General features: G+C 36.5%; 1 protein-coding gene across 2 annotated transcripts in view; it reads right to left on the bottom strand.

Annotated features, from left to right (window-relative positions):
- The window catches only part of wdr27 (WD repeat domain 27), a 48,973-nt gene that overhangs the window by 1,407 nt on the left and 20,981 nt on the right, over positions 1-26,585 (bottom strand). For both annotated transcript variants that reach the window (XR_013800216.1, XM_079635375.1), the window contains exons 22-24: positions 24,947-25,044; positions 18,964-19,066; positions 15,415-15,513 (exon numbers count right to left, since the gene is read on the bottom strand). Coding sequence is in view for 1 of the 2 variants with exons in the window: in XM_079635375.1 (XP_079491501.1) it covers positions 15,415-15,513; positions 18,964-19,066; positions 24,947-25,044 (300 nt within the window). In the remaining variant the exon portion in view is untranslated. The remainder of the gene's footprint in view (positions 1-15,414; positions 15,514-18,963; positions 19,067-24,946; positions 25,045-26,585) is intronic.

The raw sequence follows: 26,585 nt of genomic DNA, 5'->3' as shown, positions 1-26,585 counted from the left end.
GTTCCAAACTTTTTCAGATTTTGTCAGACCAATCACCTTTCAGAATGAAGCATTTCATTATTTATTCAACTCTTTTTACAATTAATGCTAGTTTCATTTTTAGATAATTCTATTATATAATTAAATTATTTCATAATAGTGTTTAAACTACTGTTGCACTTCACTGTGGTGTTTACCCATGCACATATTATTGTCCTTGAACATTTAAAGGTGCAGTAAGCGATTTCTGAGAAACAATGTTGATATTTGAAATCAACCCAAACAAACACACCCCTCCCTTCATTGCTCCGCCCCCAAAATGCATGAACACGCAATACAAGAGTGGATATCTCAAAATAATGCTTCACAAAAAATAAAGCGAAGATGATAAACGAACAAAAAAGGACAAAAAAATTAACATACAGTACATATTTATATACAAGCATATAATGTTGTTATATTAGTCGCCAGCAGCACACCAGCTCCAGACAAACAATGACACTATCCTGTTACTATAGCTAACATTACAACAACAGCATCTTGGTTCAGTGAAACATAGCAAAACCAATGTTAGTGTAGGAAGCAGAAACAATGCTACATCTGCGTCCGTTTTCAGGTCTTCTCTGAATTTCCTAATATTAACGTAGGTTGCCTGATCATAACTTTTCTTTCTTGTACATTTAAATACACAAGTACAATTTAAGAACTATTAACCATTCCAAGTCCTTTTTAAAAAATTTAATTTCTAACAAATTGCTTTATTTTACAGTCCATGTACTTACAGTGTAGTTACCCAAAAAAGTACTGGTAATATAAGATAACTACATGGGTTAAAGTTAGGTTTAGGGATAGGTTCAGTGTTAGTACCTAGTTATAACCCAGATAATTTATATAATAAGTGCATGGTATGTACATGCGGAACAGGACTGTTAAATAAAGTGCTACCAATTGAGCTATAAATTAAATTGACTACAGACATTTCCATGACTTTTAAAGATTGCACTGATTTTCTTAATGTTTCCAGGCTTGGAAACAACAATCATCTTCAAAAAGTGCTTTTTTTCATAATTTGCTCACCTGAATAAAAAATGTACTATTCAAAATATTAAAAAAAAGTATCTCTTGTAACCTATTGAATATAACAAATAAAATACATCTTTAAGTGTAAATGAAAAAAAGTTTGCAGCAAAAGCAGCAAAATAAAAAAGCAAAGTATTATTATTGCTTATTCATGAAGATTTCAATGAGTTGGATGAGATGTTTTGTTTTGTTTTGAAGAAGGCAGAAAGAAGTATCCGTCATAAAAAATAATGAGTTATTAGGGAAGCATTCCCTGTCTCATGTATCCTGATCTTCCTTTCATTGAGTATTTCTACCATAGGAGTATACCTAAGCCTAAATGGTTTTACAAGCAACTTGACGATAAATCAGAATGCAAAATATCGTAATTTCTGACGCAGGTTTCATAACCTGATTTACTGCAGTGTTCACTGGCTGAAAGTTAAGGAAGGAAGAAACACAAATCAAAGCTTCAAAAAGAAAGCTGAAGAATAAATAACTTATAGACATGTTTACATGTTTGTTTTTATCTCATAGGGGGATCATTTAATATGGTTAGAATAGCCTCCTCAGGATATAAAGCTTTTAGTCAATTAGTCCATGTTTGCAGTGACCCAAGAAAAGCCTGTATTTTCATTAAAATCCCATTTAAATCCCAGATTACCCTAAAAGTCACAGGGAAAATCCTTGATGCTGAAGCTATGATTTTGAAGACTCAATTACTCAATTTAATTGCTCAGTTGCTCTAAACCTGTCTTTGAATAAAAAATTATTAGAATTATGAGCACATATTACATGCCATCCTTCTTCTGCCAATAATAGCCTGGCATTACAGTGAGTTGCTTTAAATGATCTGCATTGAAGAATAAAGCTGACTGCTTAAGGGCGGGTGTCAGTAGAGGTGTCTCCAAAAAATGTGTAGACCTTTAGACTTAGAGGAAAAAGCTAAGAACAGAGACAAAGCAAACTGACAGTGCCACTGCCACTGCCCAAAGCCACAAGAGTTATACAAGCAGGAAAATATGCCATCCTGCTGGGCTCACACTTTTTTTTTTTTTTTACCATAAGATTCTTAAGACTGGCCCACACTAAAAGGGTTTTTAAATGTTCTTCCGAGCACATTCAAACACTCTTAACACACCTCACACAACAGGAATATCTGATAAGATAATCTGTAGAACCTTCAAGATAATCGGGACTTTACCTAGGATTGTTAGAGGAGGAGAATTAGGCCCAAAATAGACCAGATTATCTTGTAGTGTGTGGGTGCCTTTACTTAGAAAAAACTGTGTGCGAGAATTTATTTAGTATACCAATACACTGTATACAGTATTTATTTATGAATTCTACAGTTGTTAACAACTTAACAGCTGACAACAGTTAACAACTGTTAAGTCATGTTGCACTGTGAATCCAAAGATGAATGACTTATTATACTTTTAACACGTGGCCTGACAGCCTCTTCAGTCTGTATTACAGTTACAGCCCAAAAGCTCCCAGAGCTGTCAAGAATAAGCAATTTTCCAGACACATTCAAATACAACCTCAAGACAGACCTCTAGGTCGTCACCATCCCTGTCCTCGTATGAATCCCTTAATTAAACTTAACTTCCATCCCTTGCATTTTTCACTTATGAAACATTTTGATTTTTAATAATGCTTTGAGATACCAATAAAAACGTAGGACATCACTGTTATATATTTTATCATATTTTAATCCATTCAGCAGATTTTACCCCCAAAAGTCAGCATAGAAAATGTGAAAATGTACAGACTCCATGTGTGTCTTTAAAGGGTTAGTTCACCCAAAAATGAAAATGCTGTCATCATTTACACACCCTTGTGTTGTTCCAAACCCGTAAGACTTTTGCTCATCTTCAGAACACAAATTAAGATATTTTTGATGAAATCTGAGAGATTTGTCCCTCAGTTGACAGTCCACGCAACTACAACTTTGACGCTTAATAAAGTTCATAAAGAAATTGTAAAACTAACTCTGAAGAGACTCGATCGCTTTATGTGATACACAATTAATTTAGGCTTTTATTCAGATATTAACATTGATCAGTGAACATAAACAGAAGCTTAACCAAACCTGCTTGACTCGTGAGAACAAACCTCAAGTGTGCTGCGTAACACAAGAGAATGAACCTCATTGGTTGTTGCGGAAGCTCAAACGTGCTGCATAAAACGAGAATGAAACTCATTGGTTCCTGCTGAAGCTTAAACGTGCTGCGTAACACAAGAAAATGAACCTCATTGGTTGTTGCGGAAGCTCAAACGTGCTGCATAAAACGAGAATGAACCTCATTAGTTCTTGCGGAAGCTCAAACTTGCTTCGTAATACACGAGAAGGAACCTCATTGGCTCTTCCAGAAGCTAAAACTTGCTGCGTAACATGAGAATGAACCTCATTGGTTCTTGCAGAAGCTCAAACGTGCTGCGTTAACACATGATAATTAACCTCATTGATTCCTGCTGAAGCTTAAATGTGCTGCGTAACACGAGAATGAACCTCATTAGTTCTTGTGGAAGCTCAAACTTGCTTCGTAAATCACACTAAAATGAACCTCATTGGTCCTTCCAGAAGCTCAAACTTGCTGCGTAACACGAGAATGAACCTCATTGGTTCTTGTGGAAGCTCAAATGTGTTGCGTAACACGAGAATTAACCTCATTAGTTCTTGCGGAAGCTCAAACTTGCTTCGTAACACACGAAAAAAAGACCCTCATTGGTCCTTGCAAAATCTCAAACTTGCTGCGTAACACGAGAATGAACCTCATTGGTTCTTGCACGTCAAGTGAACATGCTTGAGCTTCCGTTTACCACAACTGATGTGTGAGTTGATGAATGTGAACAAAAGCCTAAATTAAATCTGTTCATCATATAAAGCATTTGAGTCTCTTCAGAAAATTTGGACTAAACTGCTCAGTATACTTATGGATTGGTTTTACTGTCTCTTTGTGAACTCTTTAAAGCATCAAAGTGGTAGTTGTGTAGCTGTCAACGGAGGGACAGAAATCTCTCAGATTTCATCAAAAATATCTTCATTTGTGTTCCGAAGATGAATACAAGTCTTACGGGTTTGAAATGACATGAGGGTGAGTAATTTATGACAGAGTTTTCATTTTTGAGTGAACTATCCCATTCTGTAAAAATCTCTTAAGCTCACCAATGTTGCATTTATTTGATTAAAATACAGTAAAATATTATTACAATTTGAAATAACTGCTTTCTTTTAAAATATATTTTTAAATGTATTCTTTTGATGGCAAAGGTGAATTTACAGCATCATTACTCCAGTCTTCAGTGTCACATGATCCTTCAGAAATCATTCTTATGCTGATTTGCTGCTCAAGAAAAAAACTTGTATTATTATCATTATTGAAAACAGTTGTTCTGTTTAATATTTTTGTGGAACGTGATACATTATTTATTAGGATTCTTTGATGAATAGAAAACTTAAAAAGAGCAGCATTTATTTGAAGTATTTTTTTTTTTTGTAACATTATAAATGTCTTTACTGTTAGTTTTGATCAATTTAATGCATGCTTGAATAAATGTATACATTTCTTCACCCAACTTTTAAATTAAATGTTGAAGGGATATTTATTTAGTATGATAGTAGACCTAAAATAATAATAATAATGAATGATAACATCTTTATTCATACAAAAGATCACAAATGAAAGACTTAAGCAAGTAGACAGGGCTGAATGATTTACTATAATTTGAGGACTTTTCAAATATGCAAATATTCAAGTATATTTTCAAGACCTGCATTGATTTTTTTGTTAGTACTGTTCTCATTGTTGCTCTTCCCTAAAAGGGATAGGTAAGATGCAAGCAACCCTTCTGGAGAACAAAGAACCTGCGCGATATCACACATCTGTAAATGTCACAGAAGGGTCACACCTCTGCACTAACTTCCACAAGAACGTCTCAGACTTGGCTTATGGGTAGTGTCTGCCTGAACGGAAAGTCTCTCTCACTCTCTGAAGCCCGTTAGGTGGTAAAACAGAGAGCATTTAAAGTAGGAGAAATCAAGGCCGAGGATTATACTTTCAGAATTATACATAGTAGTTGTGCTATTTGGACGCCAAGAGTGTGAGTCACACACTGATATCTTCATGTGCGCAAACAACTGTTTAAATGACTTATTATCTGCCAGCAATGCTTCATCAAATGTCCTAATAACACAAAAAGCCAGTGTTTTGAAAAGAGGAACTTAACTTGAATAATTGAATTAAATATAATACACAGTGACTATTCACAATAGGAACTTCTGTAAGTGGCTGAATAACAAGCAAAAGTAGGTTACATGGACTGGCTGCAATATCTTCCCTTGTGTTATTATGTGAATAATAGCTCAAACATAAACACAAAAGGCTACTTTTTGACATCACATTGCATTACATTACAAAAGTTAGCGAGACAGACAATTGAATAAGCAGTGGAAAAAATGACTGTTAGGAGAATCTTACACCTGAAATACATTAAAACAGGGGAATGTCCTGGAATGAGGATGACATCTCCTTTGGCAGAGACCAGTACGGCATTACAGAGAGCATCTGCAGCACAAAATGGGCTAATAACCTCATTTTAAATTATATAAAGTGCCCAACCAACCACTGCTGACCATGTATTTCGCAAATAGAATGTAATAAAAATATATAAATATAAAATAAGGAATTTCATGACAGTATCACAAAATACTTGCCCATTGTAAGAATGCAAATATATTCTAAAGCATTTATTTGATTTATTACTTTACATTGTGAAAGAATACAAAGTTGAAAAGATAACCTTGGGGTTCTTTACAGTTTTATGCAACATGGCTTCCATAGCACTGGATCTCTCCAAACTTATGACCACAAAGCAGCCAAGAGATACAGCTACAGCTGTTTATGCAATAAAATCCGGCCTCTGCCTTAGGATATAACTCTTTCTCGTCACACATAGCTTCCAAAAGTCCATGTGCTGCAACTTAAAGACAAATACAGCCCAATGTGCAGAAATAATATACAGTGGCCTCCAAAAGTATTTGGTAACTTAAGTCAAATAAAAATGTCTGAATACCATTGTATTATATAACAAAATATCAAAGCAAGTGGCATTGCAACCAAATGCTGCTCTGCATGGTTTCAATATTAAATTCACTTTTCTGAGCCATTTTTATAGTAAATATTTTTTTGTAATTTTTAGTGGATGTACTGTATGAATTCGCAACTATGTTCCACTAAGTGTCCAAATACATTTGGTCTTAATCTGGAACCGTCTGTCTGTTTATCTGCCATTCATCCATCCATCCATCCATCCATCCATTTTAAACCCTAACAAACCTGAAGAAATAGGAAAGATTTTGCTTGAAAAGTGCACTTAATTCATTGACATTAAGATATTATATGTGACTAATATGGTTTAGGTATAACTGTATGTTATAAAGAGCATCTAGTGCAAAAAATGAATTGCCGAGTAGCAGTAAACACTATGGGAAAGAAAATATATGCTTCATTGAGTGAGTAACAACAATAAATACAGATTTGACTGATGGAGTACATATTAAAATTGTCCGCTATGTCTGAATGAAACGAGACCTGAGAGTTAATGCATGTTGACTTATGAACTGAGCTTTTAAACTTCACAGATCTCTGTATCTCAGCCAGTACAACAGCGACCACTAAGACTTTCCACTTCCAGTCTTGGAAATCTGAATGAATAAGAGCTTGGAACAGGACAAAGAAAAAGAGCAAAACAGTGCATGCAAATCCCAAGGCCATGTGCATATTAATACCAGCTTAAAACACAAGGACTAATTCACACTGGAGAGTTTAAGACATAATAAGGGACTGGATGTGATACACCTATCAAAGCGAATGAACAACGAACCACTCTGTGGATAAAAGACTGCCAAAAATGAAGACAGCCAAAGATGCGTGTTTATATTTTCCCCAAAAAATAGGTGGGGAAATAAGCTTTTAAGCTTTCAAAATGAAGCAAAAGCACCATAAGTCTCATAAAAGTCTTCGATTAATCAAGATTCAACTTAAAAGAACGATTCACTCATGAAATGGTCTGTACTTCTTTCACGAATGCAAGAAGAGTTATGGCAGAAGATAGGATTCAGTGAATTATGACTTTAATTTTGGTTTGTTCTTCATGCAAACCTGCTTCAGAAGACAGCGTGCTTCAGAAGATTGTGTTGTATATTCTACTTTTATGGTGCAATTGCATTCTTTTTGAAGCTTGAAAAGCTTCAGTTCTCAGTCATTGCAATCCCATGGAAAAGAGAAGGAAAAATAGTCTTCAAAAATAGCTCTTTCGGTGTTCTGTAGAAGAGGAAAAAAGTCCTATCGTTTTGGAACAACATGAGGGTGATATAATTTTGGGTGAATTGTTCTTTTAAGTGATGGCTGAAGACTTCGTCCAGAGGAGACTTCATTTCCTTCTCAAGAACAGACAGGCTATAATTGAACATCTGCTGTGTGAAAAATAAAGAGTACTACCAAAGCAAAACAAGCCATTTATGGTCCACATAATGATCTGATCAGCCATTGTAGTGAACAACCATGGCCAAGATCTCTGATATCCAGACCCGTTAACAACAACACAGCTAAGAAGTTGACCTTGTTAGGTAAGAGATGACACTACAGACATGTGTTGATATGGACAATAAATACTCAAATAAATACTCAATTCGGCGGGTAACTTTGACAACAATGAATATTATGGCATTACTTCCTGCAGCACCAACTATACGCGAGGCTAGTTCAAATTCGCCAAATGAACGTCCTCGTCGTGCGAACATTTTATAGTCGCCGACAGGAAAGGAGGAGAAGACTGCAAGCGTTTTTCCAGTTGACTTCTTATGTCGTCAAACCATATTTCAATTAAAAAACCTTGTCTCCTCCTCTCCCCATGTGCTGGCTCATTTTTTCCTGCTATCTTGTCTTCTTCGGCTACGCGAGAACCACAGGAACTTCCTGTAAATGGTCTGAAAGTCCGAACCATACAGAAAATTCTTTCACACTAGAAACGAACCAAACCTTTGTTCAGTTTGATCCGGACCAAGGATCAAACTGACTCTTTTCAAACTCTTTTCATCGGACGAAATTTCATCTGTTTGGTCCGGACTGTGGTACGGGGGAGGTTCTACACCTGTAATTTTGATTCGGATCAGACTGAAAAGCCTGAAAATCCGGACCAAACAAGGTAGCTGTGAAAGGGCCCTGAAGCACTTGAATGTGATGCTTAAAAATGATAATTATAGAGTCATATCCTTAAAGGGTTAGTTCACCCAAAAATGAAAATTCTGTCAGTAATTACTCACCCTCATGTTGTCACCCTTTACACGTCTGGGTTGTACGTCAGAACGTAGGCTCACTATTGGCCGACGCTGGTCATGTGTGTGATGCTGGCTAATAGTGAGCCTACGTTCTGATGTACAACCCAGAAACGGTGCGCTGTTACACTATGTGAACTCACTCAGAGGCTCACACAGAAGAAAATGAATAGTTGAATAAAGTCGTTATTTTTTTTGCGCACAAAAAGTATTCTCGTCGCTTGATAAACTTAAGGTTGAGCCACTGTAGTCTACAATGAAAAAATATGTTTTTACTAACTTTTTGGGCTGGCAAATTAAAAAAAAAATTACAATAGAAGCCTATGGATGAGTGATACAGCTCTCAGATTTAATAAAAAATATCTTAATTTGTGTTTCGAAGATGAACGAAAGTATTACGGGGTTGTAACAACATGAGGGTGAGTAATTACTGACAGAATTTTCATTTTTGGGTGAACCCTTTAAATATACTACTGAGTGTTACACAATAAAGTTTGGGGTCAGTAATACATTTCTTTTTAGGTGTTTGAACTCTCTTATGCTCACCAATGCCACATTTATTTGACCAAAAAACAGTAAAAACAGTAATATTGTGAAAAATGATTACAATTAAAAATAACTGTTTTCTATTAGAATATATTTCAAAATGTCATTTATTCCTCTGATCGCAAAACTATGACCTGATCTAAAGAAATGCACGTTTTACTGGTGAGCTCTAACAACTGATGTCCTTTCACATCATTCCAGAAAGACATACTGTGGTGTTGAGCACCTAATGCAGAGCAGGTGCATGACATTCTCTTTTGTCAGGGCTAATACATAACCATGAAATTAGAGTTCCTACTTCAGTGTGAAAGGGTTTTTCAAGGCCATCTCTACGAAATATGATCCTGCATCTGTTTCTGGACTCAAGTAATTCCGTCAAAAGCTCAGGCTGATCAGTTAAAGTGCAACATCCTGACTTCCTACACACACTCCAACGTATAAACAGATGCTCCAATGGATCATTCAGAGCATGCGCTGTCAAAGCCTGTAATTCAGTTTTATATTTTCTATGCGCTAACATGAAACCGAGATAAATAATTTGGGGATCTCTGAAAGATGACATTATGTGGCTTTGTACAAGACCCGCAGTTATATTTACAATACAGACTCCCCAGAAAGCCGTGATCGGTGTGACCAATTAATGTCATCTACACAACCACAATGTCTGTAAATCATTAATGGGCTTTTAAATAGTTTATACCTTTCAGCCCGATGTGTGGTCACACATTGATGGACTGCTCACAAAAGTTCTCATTTTTCACAAAGGCAAATTTTGACCCAGATTTGGACTTGGTTTTCTATTCTCATTATCTTTCTTAGACTCATCCGTCTATAATCCTTCTGTTTTAATGAGTTTTGCAGGACACTATGCCTTAGCTTAGAGAGTGGTAAAACTATCAAAAAAACAACAAATCCAAAAAACAACAAATCCAAAAAACAACACAACAAAATAAAACAGGCTTTTAAATAATTTACAATAATTCCTCTCATATATCTCATTCAAAAGCATAAAGCAGCCATGTGCAAATATGATCTGCTTTTCTTGTTTGTGGGGTAACATTAGAAAAATAACTCGATGCCCTCAGTCTTCTGGAATGCTTTACATAAAAGCCAGAGGAACCACAAAGAAGGCAATACAGGTTTAAAACGACATGAGGGTGAGTAAATGGCAGAATTTTTATATTGGTGTGAACTACTACTTTAAAATCAGTGTCATAAACTAAAATGATGTAGCCTGTATGTTATTCTGTTTTTACAACTGCTCATCTCTCAAATATTCCCCATTTCTTATTCATAAACAGAGCACACACTTTTTCCGCTCTGATAAGGAATGCTCTGTAGATGACAGATAGTTGAGTTATGGAGCAGAAGTACTGGCACCACAACTAGTGCTGGGGATCCAAAAGGTGTCAGTCTGAGTGCAAGACGCTTTGGGAAGTTGTGACATGGACAGAGGAAGAGTTGAAGTCATGATAAAGGAGCTGAGCTAATGCACATGGGTCAGGAAGTCAAGACGCAAGACGGCCAGAATGGAGAAGATTGGCTACTAAAAAAAAACCCTAGTCCAAAAACCACCATTTGGGCACTTCTCTGTCATTTTTAGACAAAAATCTGTCATTATTAACAGTATTTACATACTTATGCTGTTTCAAACCCAAATATGGTTACTTTTTTCTGTGAAAATAAAATTAAAATTCACATATCTTTTCCATAACAAAAGTTAATTCTTTCAAGCTCCAAAAAGGCACTATATGAAAACAATACAAAGTATTTATTTTTCTTCTGACGTGCATTATTGAGACATGATTTGATCATCAGTGAATAATAAATTACATTTTTGCATAAAGATTTATTGATATTAACTTAATTTTTATATTATATTATGTACACTACCGATAAAAAGTTTGGGGTCATAATAGAAGTATAACAGAATGATTTCTGAAGTATCATGTGACACAGAAGACTGAAGTAATGGCTACTGAAAATTCAGCTTTTACCATCACAAGAATAAATTACATTTAAAAATATATTATAATAGAAAACAATTATTTTGTAATTGTAATAAAAATGTTTTGATCAAATAAATGCAGCCTTGGTGAATATCAACATATATGCTGAATAATAATACAAATCTTACCAACCATATACCCTTTTAAAAGTAGTGCATATTAGATAAAAAAAAAAAAACACTTTTTTGTCTGTTTCACAGAACAAAAATAAAAGCATATATGTTTGGAAACAAAGACATGATGGTGAGTGAATTATGACAGAATTAACATTAATGGCACTGCATTAGATAAAATACATATAAGTGGCATATATTTGAAAGAAGGATAGCAGAGGCAAAATTTTCACAAAAAAGAGGAGAAAAAAACCTGTCATTAGTGTGTTGAACCTGTGACAACTGGCTTCATACTTAAAAGGAACCAGTGCAAAAAAAAAAAACCCACTTGGTTTGATATTTTGTTATCTAATTGTTATCAATGTAATTAGGCCTACTGTAATTGTGGCATTTCAGAGTCACTGTGTTTGATATCACACTAGAGTCTCAATCTGAAATATCCAAGATTAAGAAACACTCCTTCATAACAGAAAGTTTGTGTCAATTAAAATATGTACCTGTAAATGCTGGTAAAGTATTTGATCTGATTGTTTAAATCACTAGAGTTTGTCTGCCAAAGATGTCATAGCCCTGGGGTTTCAATGCACCGAATCCCTTAATGGAAAGCACAAAAGTCTTTCAGAGGATCATTTGCTCAAGGGCCAGAGACAAGGCAAGACTTCAGACAGCTTCAGCTCTTCGGTTGATATACTGACCAGATGATGACCGAGCATCTATTCCCCAACAAGGAAGATCTCCCTGTCGATCACGTCTCTCTCTCATGGCCCAGAGAATCAGAGATGTGAGCACACGCTGAGCTCACTCCAGAGCGCTTTATAAACCCCACACATTTGCAATGCATGAATCACACTTTCCCTCGCAAAAACGTCCTGTAGCACTAAACCAAAGAATACATTTTACAGCCCTGTAAATTACCCCTCACTCCTCCCTGCGTTCCACTGTCCAAGCTTACAGCACGTTCATATCCACCGCTGATCAAAAACGGTTAGTGAGATTGCTAATTTGTAGTTTAAAGACATAGTTCACCCAAAAATAAAAGTGCTCTCATTATTTACTCAATCTCATATTGTTCGAAACTCATATGACTTTCTTTCCTGAATTACATTATAACAAATGAGGAATACAACTGAAATAACGCCTTAATTTATATCTATTTGTCACACAAAGCTATTATATTACTTTAGAAGACATGGAATATAACAGTATATGAGTCGTATGAATTACTTTTATGCCTCTTTTATGGTGGTTTTATATAGAAGCTTGTTTCCGCCACAGAATAAACCATTTTAAAAGATAATTGTGACTTTGAGTTATAAAGTCAGAATTGCAAGAAATAAACACGCAATTCTGACTTTTTTTATCAAATTGCGAGTTTATATTTCACAATTCTGAGAATTGTAAGAAATAAAGTCAGAATTGTGAGATATAAAGTAAATTCTGACTTCATAACTTGCAATTGCGACTTTATATCACGCAATTCTGGCTCTATATCTCGCAATTGCGTGTCAAAGTCAGAATTGCGAGATATAAACTCACAATTCTGAGAAAAAAAATTGTGAAGATAAATTGTGTATAAAAAATTATTAATCAAGTAATTAATCAAAATGTAATAACTCAATCTACCAGTAAAATAACTTTTCTCTAGTGATATACGCCAGACTTCTCCAATCATTTCGTCTGCATAAAACCTGACCCTTTCTTAAAATCGGCTGCAAGCTCGCATTCAGATCTGCCTTGATCCAAACAACAGCCAGTGGATTAAACCAAGTCCCTGCCCTACATTTCTTCTTTTCAATAATATGTTTCACTTGGATGTACATCACAAAACAGGAGAAAGGATCTGTCGCTGCTTCCATAATCTCGATGGATTTCTCAATCCATATTTATTATATCAGGTCTAACTCACTGGACTCTTAAACCTATTGTGCTTTCCATAGCAACACAAAAAAAAAAATTTTTTTTTTTTAGAGCTCTCTTGTGCCTAAAGTAACAACCTTAGCAGAGTACATATACTTGATTCACAGCCCTCCATACACCAGGGAACAAAACATATATCTCAGATCCTTCCTCAAAACATACCTTTAGCACAGTTGGCAAAATCCTTGATGTGAACACGACAATGAAACGGATATTTGTTGGAGTGTATTTGACTAACATTCGATATGAGGACTCTGTTTATTAACAGCAGTATGATGGCTGTAACAGGCCCGTTTCAGTGATGTGTTGAGTTGTGTTGGAGACCAGGGACTGAGGTGAGGACACACTGGGCCGAGTGAGGGGTGTAGAGGCTTGTGCTGTGTGTCTCAAAGCCATCTCCCCACACAACCTTTGATTCGCTGCGTGAAACCCCCCTGTGGAAGCTTTTTCTGTGGATTCATTTAACGGTGAAAGGAAGATGGGGTTTCTCATATGTCCCACAGTAAGGCAGCGGGACAAAACACACACTGTAAAACATATTCAGTTGCACTCAACGAGAACGGCTGTAATAAAAGAATCTCATTCAGTAGTCGAAGACATTCTTCTTTTCAGTACCTTCATACCTTATGTTATTGTAATCTATGGCATGAGGTATTTGAGAAAATAATCTTTCTGTCATTTATAGTCTTTGTGGTTAGAAGCAAAATTCAAGAGTACAGTACAAAAAAACAAGCACACACAAACAATTCCAATCATTTCAACAGGAATCCACATGACCAGGAATATCTCATGAGAGTGAAACATTTCCCCACGCAGATATAACTTTGGGTTCAAGTTTGTCTCACAAATGTCCTGTGACAGAAAGCGACTTTGTGGACTCCACTATTAACAATGGACCTTTTTTGTAGGCAAAAATCTGCTTATGTGACCGCATCTTAATCAGAATTAAGGCAGGATAGCATGCATGCTTTGTTGGGAAGCATCCCAGAATGCACAACAATAGAAATAACCAAGCCTGCAGACAAGGCGAAAGAAATACAGTATAATTCATACTGAAAAATACTGGTCAAAATTGTGTAGTGTAATTAAAATGGATTATTTTACCAAATAGCTTAATGTCAAACATAACTGAAATGAATAATTCATTCTGCCTTATATAGGTAGCTGCCTATGTAGGTAATGCACAGCAAGGCAGCTCAATTGGTTAAATATAGATAGATTATAGTGCTTGCACGGCAGCATTGTATTGATATTTGCTATTGATATAAGTTTATATTTATCAGTATGGTTTGAAAATGTTCTAAACTCCTAACCTATTACTTTTAATTCTTATAATCACAATAAATAAGCAATAATAAGTATACAAATTGATTGTAATAAGTACAATCAACTTGGATGTTTACAGTAAGTCATTTCAACTTAAATTATATTTAACCAACTTATTTTGATGGGTTAAAGCAATGTAAAAACATGTTGTCATAACTTATTGATCATATTTTTTTTTACAGTGAAATTAATTCAGCCCAAATTATGTACAAAAACAGTTTTTTTATAATTTCAGTCTTATGCCTGGCTCACACTACAGGAGTTTTGAAATCCTAACCGATTTTTAAATCTGGTTGCAGCACACACTTTAGGAGAATCTTTGCAGATGTTCTTACCTCAAATCTTAAACATGCTCATACTACAAGATTTGAAAATCGCGGCGCATCACACACTACAAAATGTTACTAAGATTATCGTGCCTGAGGAAGCGCCTCACGTGATCTACGCAGCAGATCGGAAGCGGGAAAGCGGATGTAAACAAAATGGATACTGTAACACGAAAACTTGCTGTATCAATAATGATCGTTTGTTGTGAGAAAAAACAAAAGCGGAAGAATAAACGAGTATGAATGAGAAAATGGTTGGGGAGACGGACTGAACATGGATTGTCAGTTCTTCAGAGAGAAATGCAGGTAAGAAATGTCTGTCACTTCCGTCTCGTCGTAGACTTGTTTCCTATTGGTAGGGACAGTACTGACGTAATCACAATCTTGCTCATCCCGATAAATATCAAACACGTTTGATATGATCGGGGCGAGCCCGATTTGTGTGAGAGCAGATCGGGTGGGGCAAGATTCAATCTGTGAACGCCTCACATTACCAGATAATCTGTGCCGAACATCGCAACCAATCGAGGTCCTCGACAAGATTTTTTCTCCGATTCTCGGGAGGGGGAAATCGGGCATAAATCGGCCTAAAAGTCCTGTAGTGTGAGCCAGGCATTAGGTTGTGCTATTGGTCTTATTTTCTTACACCTATTCGCACATGGAATAAATGCAATTGGAGGCATTAAACCAAAACCTAAAATGCCAAAACTTTAACACTAGCTGCTTTGTAAGAACTGGTATTGTTTCAGTAAAATAAGAGTTATCGTTAAATGAGATATTGTTTTAATATTGTTTACCTCTGGATTTGCAGGGTTGAAAGCCACATTCAGGACTGTGTCAGAGTGTCTCTGGAGCTTATGGAGAAAGTTGCTGCTGCGTGTGTCATATATATAGGCCTGGAAGAAAGGTTAAAGGACAGGTTGAAGGTTGAAGTCTCAGCACAGCACATGAAACTTATTATCAACATCAATATAAGCAAAAAATGCTTGCCTCATTATGCATACACACTCTTTGTAAATAAACTTTCATACACTGGCTTCAGTGTCTGAGAGCAAAAAGTAAAAAATGTTGAAGAGGCCAAACACGCTACCTCATGTTGCATGCTATATTTGTGTTACCTTGTAAATGTGCACATCTAGGGATTACAAATGTACTGAGAGAAATATTAAAACCTGACTATCCGGGTAACAAAGATAAACAGTATGCATGGGTGCATGTCTAACTATGGAATCTTCTTGATAGCATTTGGGCAGTATTTTAAAAAAGGCACTATTTCCAAGCTCAGTTCTATGTAGTGTTTGAAGCACAAAGCTTAAAGGTATGTGATTTAAAAACATTTTTTATACTTATTCAGCAAGGATGATCAAAACTGACAGTAAAGACATTTATAATGTTATAAAATTGTTTAGTTTCAAATAAACAGGAATAAATTGTAAGGTAACACTTTACAATAAGGTTTCATTAGTTAACATTGGTTAACTACATTAGTTAACATGAATTAATAATGAACAACGTCCACAGCATTTATTAATCGTTGTTAATGTTAACTTCAACATTTACTAATACATTATTAAAATGAAAAGTTGTATTTGTTAACATTAGTTCATACACTGTGAAGTAACAAGAACAAACAATGATTATACAATGTTTGTAACAATGTTAACAATGACTGTATTTTTCATTAACTAACATTAACAAAGATTAACAAATACAGTAACAACTGTATTGCTCATGGTTAGTTCACGTTAGAACTAACGTTAACAAATGAAACCTTATTGTAAAGTGTTACCAATTGTAATAATATTTCACAATATTAATGTATTTTTTGATCAAATAAATGTAGCTTGTGTGAGACTGAAAATCTTTAAGACCCCAAACTTTTGAACGGTAGTATAATTTTCTTCAACCAGGGTTTACAGGATCATTTACAGCAACAAATGAATGAAAAGGTAAATAATGCCATAGGTGAGGCAGAGAAAACCGGCCATTAAAAAATCTGCCATATAGATAAAAACATGAGACCTATCACAGCAGACTGATTGGGTTCCTCCATATGTTTCTTATTCAGTCCTCGGAAATACATTGAGAGTGTTCTGGAAAAGACACTGTTCTCTGTGCCAGAAAGAAGCCAGAGATCGCTAACAGGTTTTTGCAATATTCAATTATGTGTATATTTAAGGCATTTAGCAGATGGCCTTATCTAGAACAACTTACAAATCAACTTCAGCTTCACGTGCAAAACTGACATGGTCAACAGATAGGAAGCCCATGAGATCTGCCAACACTGTGTCCAAAAAAGACGCAATGTGACAAAGCAATATGCAATAAATGCTTCTAACGGTACATGTTCAATATTTTATCTTAACTAGCTATCAATGGAATTTAGTCAATGGCTTGCCTTTATTTATTTTCTCTTGACATTCCTCTACTTATTTTTTGTTTTTAAATGGATAGCTCATCTAAAATTATATCACATGTATATCCAAATCTATCTTTATTTCTTCTGTGGAACACACAAAAAATATTTTGAAAACCTCTCAGTGCTATATTTTGTCAACACAATGAAAGTCAATAGGGTCCAAAGTTGATTTGGACACAGAAAAAAAGAAAAGTTTTTCCCCTGAAGAAATTCTCTGACATAAAGATTGGGTAAATTATCTTTTCTTTTTTTTTTGGGTGATCTATCCCCTTAAATTACTAATAGGTAATGGCAAAACAGTTAAAAGCACAATTTACAATGTGGTTAAAAGCACAATTTGCCATGTTTCCATGTCCTCACTCCTATGAGGTCAAAATCAATCATATTTTGTTGATCATACTTGTATTCGTAACTTGTTATGGCTAAAAAATAAGGCTTGGGATTAACGCAGTAATGAGATGGCGATGAAGTTCTTTTTTCTGTGATTGTCTTATGAAATATAAAATGCATCAACAAATTCATCAGTCTCAAAGACAAAACTACTGTTCTCTCCATTCGGCTTCCAGGAAACACTGGAAAGCAGGCGGTGCTGTGAAGATCTTCTCAAAACTGCTTTAGTGCCGGCGATTAATAACAGCTATCAACACGCACATATTATTCCACTGACTTGAGCAAAGACTAAAAACACATACACAAATAGAGCAGAGACGGCAGTCCTCCCACACTGGCAACGAGACACATGTGGAAAAGTCATTTGATTGATTCAAAAAGACAAAAATAAACATTCAGTTCAAAATATGGATTATAAGAAAAGAGAAAGTGGCTGCTTTAAATGGTAAGTTTGTGTGAAACCTGATGATAATGCTATCCAGCTATGTTTGAGAATAAACCAAAGAGCATCTTGTGCTTCATTGGAAGCAAGAACATCTGACCATCCTTATAAAGACATTCACGATCAATTTTATTTGATTGGTGACCTAGAAATATTGCTGAATCTTAAATATTTATCTTTGAATCCTAAATCTAGGTCATTCATGAGCATTCGCAAAAGCCAAAACCCACTATCGCGAGTCATTTTTCATGAAATTGTTGAGTAACATCCACAGTTTTTTTTGAAGGTCAATGGGACAATAGCTCTGTAAAATACTATTTATTTTTCTCAGAGCTCTTTTAACAACAGAACACCACGAAAGTATGAATATCCCACTGTTTTCCTCATATGAGTGAATTGTTTTGACAATCCTGGCAAAGGACACAAGACATGGAGAAACTCAGCAGTAAATGTGATGCAGCTGCTGGATATGATAAGAGATACTCAGAGAGGGAGAAATAAAGAGGTCAATGGAAAAAAAGTGGTCTGTCTGTCTGTCTGTCTGTCTGTCTATCTGTCTGTCTGTCTGTCTGTATGTCTGTCTGTATGTCTGTCTGTATGTCTGTATGTCTGTCTGTCTGTCTGTCTATCTATCTATATTAACAAAGACATAATTTACTTTTAGCTGTTGAACTAGAACATTTTCGCAATTTGAAACGGTCTTTACATATTCAAAGCATTTTCATAACTCCAATAAGAAAAAAGAAAAAAAGTACTGACTACAAAACCTGTTCTTACCTATAATGTGAGAAATGTGGTGTTCAGCGGTCCTGAATGGCGGTTTTATTACCTCTGTCAAGATACACAGGCTCACACTGGGCCAGAACAGGATTATCTGATTTACAATTATGCTGTACATTCTGTACAATGCTTGTGAGAAATGTAGAGGCACTATGAATTATAGGTCTTATGAATTATATTACACCTTGTGCTTATCACGACACCGTAAAACACTCCGCTTAAGCAAGAAGAAACTATTCTCAACAAACACAGCTGAAAGAGACAGAGGCGAGGGTTACAGGACATTGTAGCAGAAGATGTATTAAATGCACTCACACAATGGTCCTCCGAGCCAGTAGCTATGAAGCGACCACAGGGTGAGAAGGCCGCAGTGCAGTGATGACAGCGGTTGACATGGCTCTCATAGCGGCGAACACACCTGACAGAGATGGACAGAAAGAAAGAAAGAGATATGAATTAGTTGAGTTTTGTGAATAATTCTACAATGTGGCAAATTTACATTTTTTTTTGCGGCTGCTGAAACTGGTTTGCTGGTGCTTTGTGAATAATAAGTGTTTGACATTAAATACCATACGCTAAAGTGGTCCAACTTTGCCCATTATGCTTTAATTCAAATATTTATCCAATAAGATCCACTCCTTTGTCTGTAAAGCAGCTGGAAAAACCACATCTAGACAGCATAAATGACTATTACCAAATTTGAACACATTCACAATATTCACATTTGACTTGACCAGTCAGAAATGGTTATCTGAAAGAAAGAAAGAAAGAAAAAAAAAAACACTCAGGAAAGTCATAATTCCTTAAAGTGGATCTGTTTAAAATCAGCTTTTCATTTCCAGGCCTTCTTTTGTCTCTCTCTTTAGACATCACCTCCTTTAGAATGTAAATATTAATTTAGCAGATACCACTCATCCATAGCAACATACAGCACCATATTCTGGAACACTGTGATGACTAAGAAAACATCAAGTATGTCCAAATACACAAAATAATTTTCAGTGGAGAAGGGAAACACATCTGGAGCCAGTGATTTCTCTAAAGGTGCTATCAAACAGTCAGGATCCATGTTTCATCAATGGGTTACCTACCATTTGTCAATATGTATACTGTATAGATTGAATAAAGGCTAATCATAGGACAGCTTTCTGGGTCAATGTGGGTAAGATGTCCCAACATGGAATTCAAACACATGCACATTCATTGGGAATTTAGGGTCTGCACTTTGAGCATCCACAAATTAAAAAGTGCTATTTCAAAATCCACAGATGGGAAATTACCCGTAGAGCTTAACCCTAATGAGATCATTATGCCATTATGGAAGTCACAAAAGGGGCATATAAATTGATTTAATGCTAGCCATAGCATCAGCCTTTATGGAGAAGCACAACCATAATAAATTAACTATTTTAATGAGACTACATAGACTGCCAAAGCATGCATTTCTGTCCATGCAATAAAAAAAAGCTAAAAATAAATAAATAATATAATAATATAAAGGTTAAAATAAATTGGACTGCAATAGAAAAAGCATCATGGCACATCATGGAAGAGCTTGCCTGAGGTTCTTGCTCATCCCATGAGGTCGGTTGTTATGTTCACTCTGATTGCTTTGCACGCCTTAATGAATCTAGAGTGTTTTTCTGAGGATCTGGGTCTCAATTCCCATTCTGTACAAGCAAGGTTAATCTGCTTCTCATTACGAGGAAAGATTATGCTTTAAGAGAAAGAATAAACAAATTTATTGTGTAAAGCCCACATATTTTCTTCACATTTAGTCAACCACCAGAGCGGAAACAAACAGGATGCCAACTGGAGAGCCACCACAGACTGCAAGCACCTTTAAAAATCAGAATGAAAATACCAAGCAGTAACCACCAACAGTCACCTAAAACAACTAGGCTACATAGAAGCGTGCTAACAACCACATTACAGCATCTTCTCTGAATTTGGTTAAACCCTTTTCAAGAGGTGGACTTGAATGACTATAAAAAAGCTGCCTGGGGACATCGCCATGATGGCTGCTGAGTGACAAGAGATGATTTTAAAGGTCGCAGTTATTTATATTCATTCACTGATTGATTTGAGGATTCTTTCTGTAGGTAACATAATAATACCTGTAATTACTTGTACAATGTAAACATTTTTTTGTTGTAATTAGCTCTCTCTAAAGAGTAACTTTCCTGAATTTAACTTGAGATAACCCAAATATCCAAGTTGTCATTATAGAACTCCACATTTCAAGTTGACTAAACTTAAAATTGTAAGGCAGTATGAACACTTACTTTAAAAATGTTTTTTAAGTTAAAGTTACTTTTTACAATGTACCAACACGAATTCACCAATAAATACTTAATAAGGCTTTTAAAAAGTTTTTTAAAGAATACATTTAGGATGTACAAACACTGCAAAATGCTTTAACAGTGTGTTGACTGAGTACCAGGGTCCCACCGGCGGTGCCCTGACCTCCTGTGCAGCTGAAGACAGAGTGATGCTTCATAAAAAGATTTTAGAAAGTCTTCATGAAGCACTTCAGAGTCTCCATATTTCTCATACATAACTCAAAATCCAGAGGGCTGCTGCTCTCCTCTTAGTCTGAAATTCAATATAATACTGTATACCTATAAAGGAAGCATTTTCATTGTCATATGCAAAACATACAGAGCCAGAACAGGTAGAGAAGGGTGATGTGGAAGATCACAAGCCTCAGTCTTCCAGAGCTCCTTGGCTTTTGGCTGAAGGTTTTGTCTTGGCCTGTGGAATGATGTCACTTGTGCTTTAAATGAAGTCTTGGGGGAGATAAATCCGTTTCACGTGCTTGAAGTTGGAGCACTGTTAAAGAGCCAGCCATTGGAAAAATGGAAAATACACATAAAATGGCTTGCACTGAAAGACTTCATTGCCAGACCTCGGTTTGTCAATGACTGCAGACAAATTATGTCACTAATTCTCACATATGCTCCCGTCCATGTTTCCCGTGTTTGACCTGCATTTATCTTTAGTATTTTGTCTCAAGTGTTTTTCATGGTTTCCTCCCTGTGACAATTTTCCTTTCTCTTTTCCACTGGAACTAATCCTTCAAAGAAGTGAAAAAATATTCTATCCAGCAAGTTGTTTTTAGGCAAACCATTTTCCTGCGGCACAAGAGTGGTTAGTCAAATGGTTTTTACAACTAAGGTGATTGGCTCAAAAACATATCAAGTGTAGCGTCAGTTCTGGCAGGTCACGTTAGTCAAGCTTGCATCAGCTGACTCTCAGCTGACCCACGTCTACCTATAGGAATACGACGCCTGTCACTGTATACATATATAAGCTCCTTCAGTGTTATCAGCAGCTATGGCGTTTCTCAGGAGCAAATTACCCTCCTCCATCCCCAGCTCCTCTCGTCAGTCAGGATTTGGCATTCTGATTCCCCTTGAATCAATTATGTTGTACTTTAAAATCTTGAATTAATGATATCTGCAATACATTCATGTTGGTTCTGTTCCGTTTACCCTAAGGCCGTGTGTCCACCAAAGCGTTTTTAGCCAGCTGAAAACGCTAGGCGCTCTGCTGAAGACGCCTAGCTGCGGGCACTTGAGAGCGTTTTGGCAGCGCAGTTTTTTTTCCAGTTGAGACGCATCGTTGCTATGATACAGAATATCCGTTGGTCCGTGTGGTATTAGTCCCGCCCCTCCTCCACTGTGATTGGACGGTTGGCTAAAAAGTGACAGTGATGAGCGCTGCGTTTTACCCAAAGTTGAACATTCTTCAACTCTCGGCGACCTGTAAAAAACGGCGAACGCTCAGCCCTTGAGCGTTAAATACCCACTCAGCACCTCGTTGCGCTCCTGGCGTTCTAAAAACGCGGCGTTCCCATTGAAAACAATTGAAAAAACACTCCAGCCGCGTGAAAAAACGCTTTGGTGGACACACGGCCTAAGGGGGGTTATTGCTGCTCTCCCTGCTCTTATCCATGCTAGGGGATCTCCTGCCCAGAACAGAACCATACCACCAATCCAAACTGTATGCTAATTGTCAATCGTATTCGGCGATAGTGGTCCTGACAGAATTTGTGATTTCGAAAGAATTCGACTTTGTTCGTACTTCAGGGGGGTCATGTGGCAGGAGAAAAACTGCCATTGAGATGAATGGGAATGCTATCGGATAGCTTTCTCTAGGTATTACAAACCTCCTTGGGGAGGAAAGTGTCAGTTGTGAAACGTACAGCATGTTTGCATAACATATCAAACTCTTTTATTTTAAAGCAGAGAATTCATGCTTCGTTAAAGAAGTTAGTTTCTGCAGGGATGGATGAAGTTGTTATACGCTCCTGACCAGAACTTGACCTGGAACTCTGTGCAAATATTTATCAAGGCAAGTAAAAAGTATTTGACACTTTCTCGAGTTTTCAAGTAAGAGCAGGAAGATCTAAGATCCAAGCATAATATAATAAAGGATGTATAAGTATAGAAGCAATTCATACCATTTCACAGAGTGAGAGAATTTAAAGTCAAGACAAGTCTTTCATCACTTACTTCAGCTGTACTTATAAGGGAAATAAAACTGAATGGAGAGGATCAGGTGCAGAATATCTATGGATATGAAATATCACTACGTTCCGACAAAAAATATGTTCAGAGTCTGGAACGTTCTGCACAGATTCCTGTACCTGCAGTTGTTGTCTCTGTTCTAGTTTTGTTTCTACCTTCACAGGACGACAAATGAGTCCAAAATGCTTTTTCCACCCTGATGCATTTATGGAGTGTTCTTAAAGGAACAGGCCACTCAAAAATACAAACCTGTCAACATTAATCTCCCACTCCATCACTAATCTCTTTTTTTTCCAAGCCAGTGTGGAACAGTAGATTTTTTTGTTGTTGTTGAAGAATATCCTGACCACTCTTTTCCATAAAATGAAAGCGAATGGGGCTGGGTATGTCACGGGACGGAGGAATCAAAAACGGCAGGCAGAGATGAGGGATCCAAATGCAGGGAGATTTTAACGAAAATAAACAATCATAAAATAATTCAGGGACAAAATAACAGTGAGAAAAACAAAGAAAACACGGGGAACTGGAGATCAGACCTGCATGACATCAAACAATGTCCGACAGAGAGAACCAGAGAAAACAAGGCCTATTTAAACAGAGGGGTAAACGAGCTTAACAAGGGAAAATGACACACCTGTAGCAGACTAATGAAAATGGAAAAAAAACCCTACAAAACTACAACCTGGCCACAGGAAAGAACACAGAAACTGGACACAGAGTAACTACAACATAAAAGTCCCACAGAAGCAGATCTGACAATGTCAAGAGGATTTGATAGCTAATAGTCTAAAAAAGATGACAAGTTAGTAGAAACTAATAAAAGCTACAAGAAAAACCAGGACAGGGACAGAAACTACAAATACAAGAATATGTGCTTAAAGTTACAGACTCCAAAAAATGTGTTTGCAACATCATGGGTGAAAATATGATATTATGTTCTAATTCTATTACTTTCAAATGATACATGGATAAGAAAACACTAGCACTATACAAGCAGAAAATTAATTTGAAACTAGAATTAATCCAATTAATATTCAATTTAGAAGTACTACAAGGTTTATTTTTCAGATAGCGTTGGTTTCGGTGTCTATTTATCTATATATTTAACGTGGTCGTATACAGACCAACGGGGGACTGTAAAAGAGACAGCATTGCTGAATTCACTCCACATAAAGCAGAGTGGTTACTGTTAGGTCAACTGCAGGGAGGGAATTCTTTCCAGAGTCCTTTTGGCAGAGGGCCGGGCAGGCTCAGCTTCTAGAGAATCTGGAAATTTTGGATTCTTCGTTTGAATGATGTATGTACCTTTCTGACTGCCCCTAATCCTGGTTGTTCTGAACGATCTTAAGGGCATTATGTAATGGTAGTATCCCGCAAGCCTATAAACAACCTGGGATTTGACTGTTATTCACTTCTCTGAAGGATATGTAATCAGCGATTTACTGAGGTGACGGCATGAAAATGTATGCTGGAAAAAACATAACTTGAGCAACATATGTAGAAGGCCAATTACTCAACAGCCAATTTTAAATCATCATAAATTTTAAAATGGCACAGAAGTAGACATTTCATGGTCGACTCAAAGGTGATTTATAATAATGTTCTGTAAGCCTAAGCATGGCAGCTAACTCAATCTTTAGAATATTGTAATATTTATTAAAAGATAATTGCATAATTCAACATTTAGGTGTTGGTAAATGGGGTGTTTATGCAGTCTTGCCCTCTAAAGGTCTCAGGAAGCCAGGGAAAGGAGATGAAGGGCCTACCTAGCTGTGCGCAGGTCCCACAATTTCAGACCGTCCGTTATGGCACTGCTCAGGAAGAGATTGTATGATTCCATGGCCTGTGTACAGAACAAGGACCCCTGCAATAAAAGAAACAGAGGAACGAATCACACCAAAAGAAATTGGCACAATAAAAGGAAAATATGCAAATATCCTGAATGGGGAAACTGACGTTCTGTTCAAAAAGTTTGGGATTCTCAATATTTTTGAAAGAAGACTTTTATGCTCACCAAGGCTGCATTTATTTGATCAAATTACAATAAAAAAAATAGTAATATTGTGAAATAATATTATGATATAAAATAAAACATTTCTGTTTTTAACATATTTTAAAATGTAATGTATTCCTGTGATCACGGCAAAGCTGAATTTTCAGCATCGGTGTCCAGTCTTCAGTGTCACATGATCCTTCAGAAATCAGTATAATATGCTGATTTGGTGCTCTTTTGAATGGTGGTGTACCTGATTGCAAGAAAGATGAGCACATGACATTTATTTGGTCTAAAGTACCTAAAGTATATAAAACTACTATCCTAAATAAATACATGCTTGCAGCATCCTTGTTAAATGTAGTTGTCATAGCTTTTGACCGGTCATAGAAAGTGACATGAATTTGGCAGGAGATTGCAAACAAGCTGCACGTGTACGCTGAAAGCGTGCAGACTTTCCAGAACTGAAGTTCTCTCGAAAAGCCAGAAAAGTCCACAGAATGGAAATGTTCGTCATACATTGTGGAAGACCAGTCAAACCATCTCTCTCCAGCCCTAACACAAATAAAGATGGTTTAAAGTGTCCTGCGTGATTACTTGCACACAATTCATCAGAAATATTCTCTACGGATGTAGCTTTAGAAAGAGGAACATGTTGCCCATGCACGGAGGAGAATGTAGAGTAGCTGAGAAGAGAAAAAGTTTGTTGTAGCTAATTCACAGCTGGCAGGAATTCCCAGTGATCAGCTCTCTTGATCCCTCTAGGCGTCTCTAATGCATGGGCTTCTTGTTGGAGGATCCCATATGCATGTAAGAGCCAGGTTGTGTTATTGTGAAGAGATCAGACTCACAAGTACAGCAGACAATGTGTAGCGTGACTGAAGGTTGGTATGCTGGTATGGAAAGTGGCCGCTCAGGGAACGTGGGAGAGTGCCCGCTAGCTAAAACCATTATACCGCGTTAGATTAGTTATTCCAGTCCACTGTCCACTTGTGTACCCAACTAATCTCAGTTGACCCTCTCAAACTGGGGAGTATCTGGGGCAGTGAGTCTGCAATTCACGTGATACAATGCTCTCACGTCATACAAGACATGAGAGCGGAGGGCAATATACCCAACAAAAGCCTTAGTTTAACCTGTTACATCTCACATGTCTGGTAGTATGAATTTTCTGATACTCAATATTTGAATATACAAATATAAAAGAATGTTTCAGTACATTTTGTAGCAACCCTCGCAGCAGTAATTCATAAAGTCAGAACATTAGTGTAATTAGTAAGTAGCAGAAATAATGGCTGTTTTTTTTTAAACAAATTAATACTTTTAATAATTAAATTGATCCAAAGTGACAGTAAAGGCTTTTTCTGTACATTGTTACAAAGAATCCTGATGGTTTCATGGTTTCCACAAAA

The sequence above is a fragment of the Phoxinus phoxinus genome, assembly GCF_949152265.1.
Source record: "Phoxinus phoxinus genome assembly, chromosome: 14".
NCBI classification, from domain to species: Eukaryota; Metazoa; Chordata; class Actinopteri; order Cypriniformes; family Leuciscidae; genus Phoxinus; species Phoxinus phoxinus.
The sequence above is the reverse complement of the archived record's forward strand: the minus strand, read 5'-3'. Positions and strand labels throughout refer to the sequence as shown.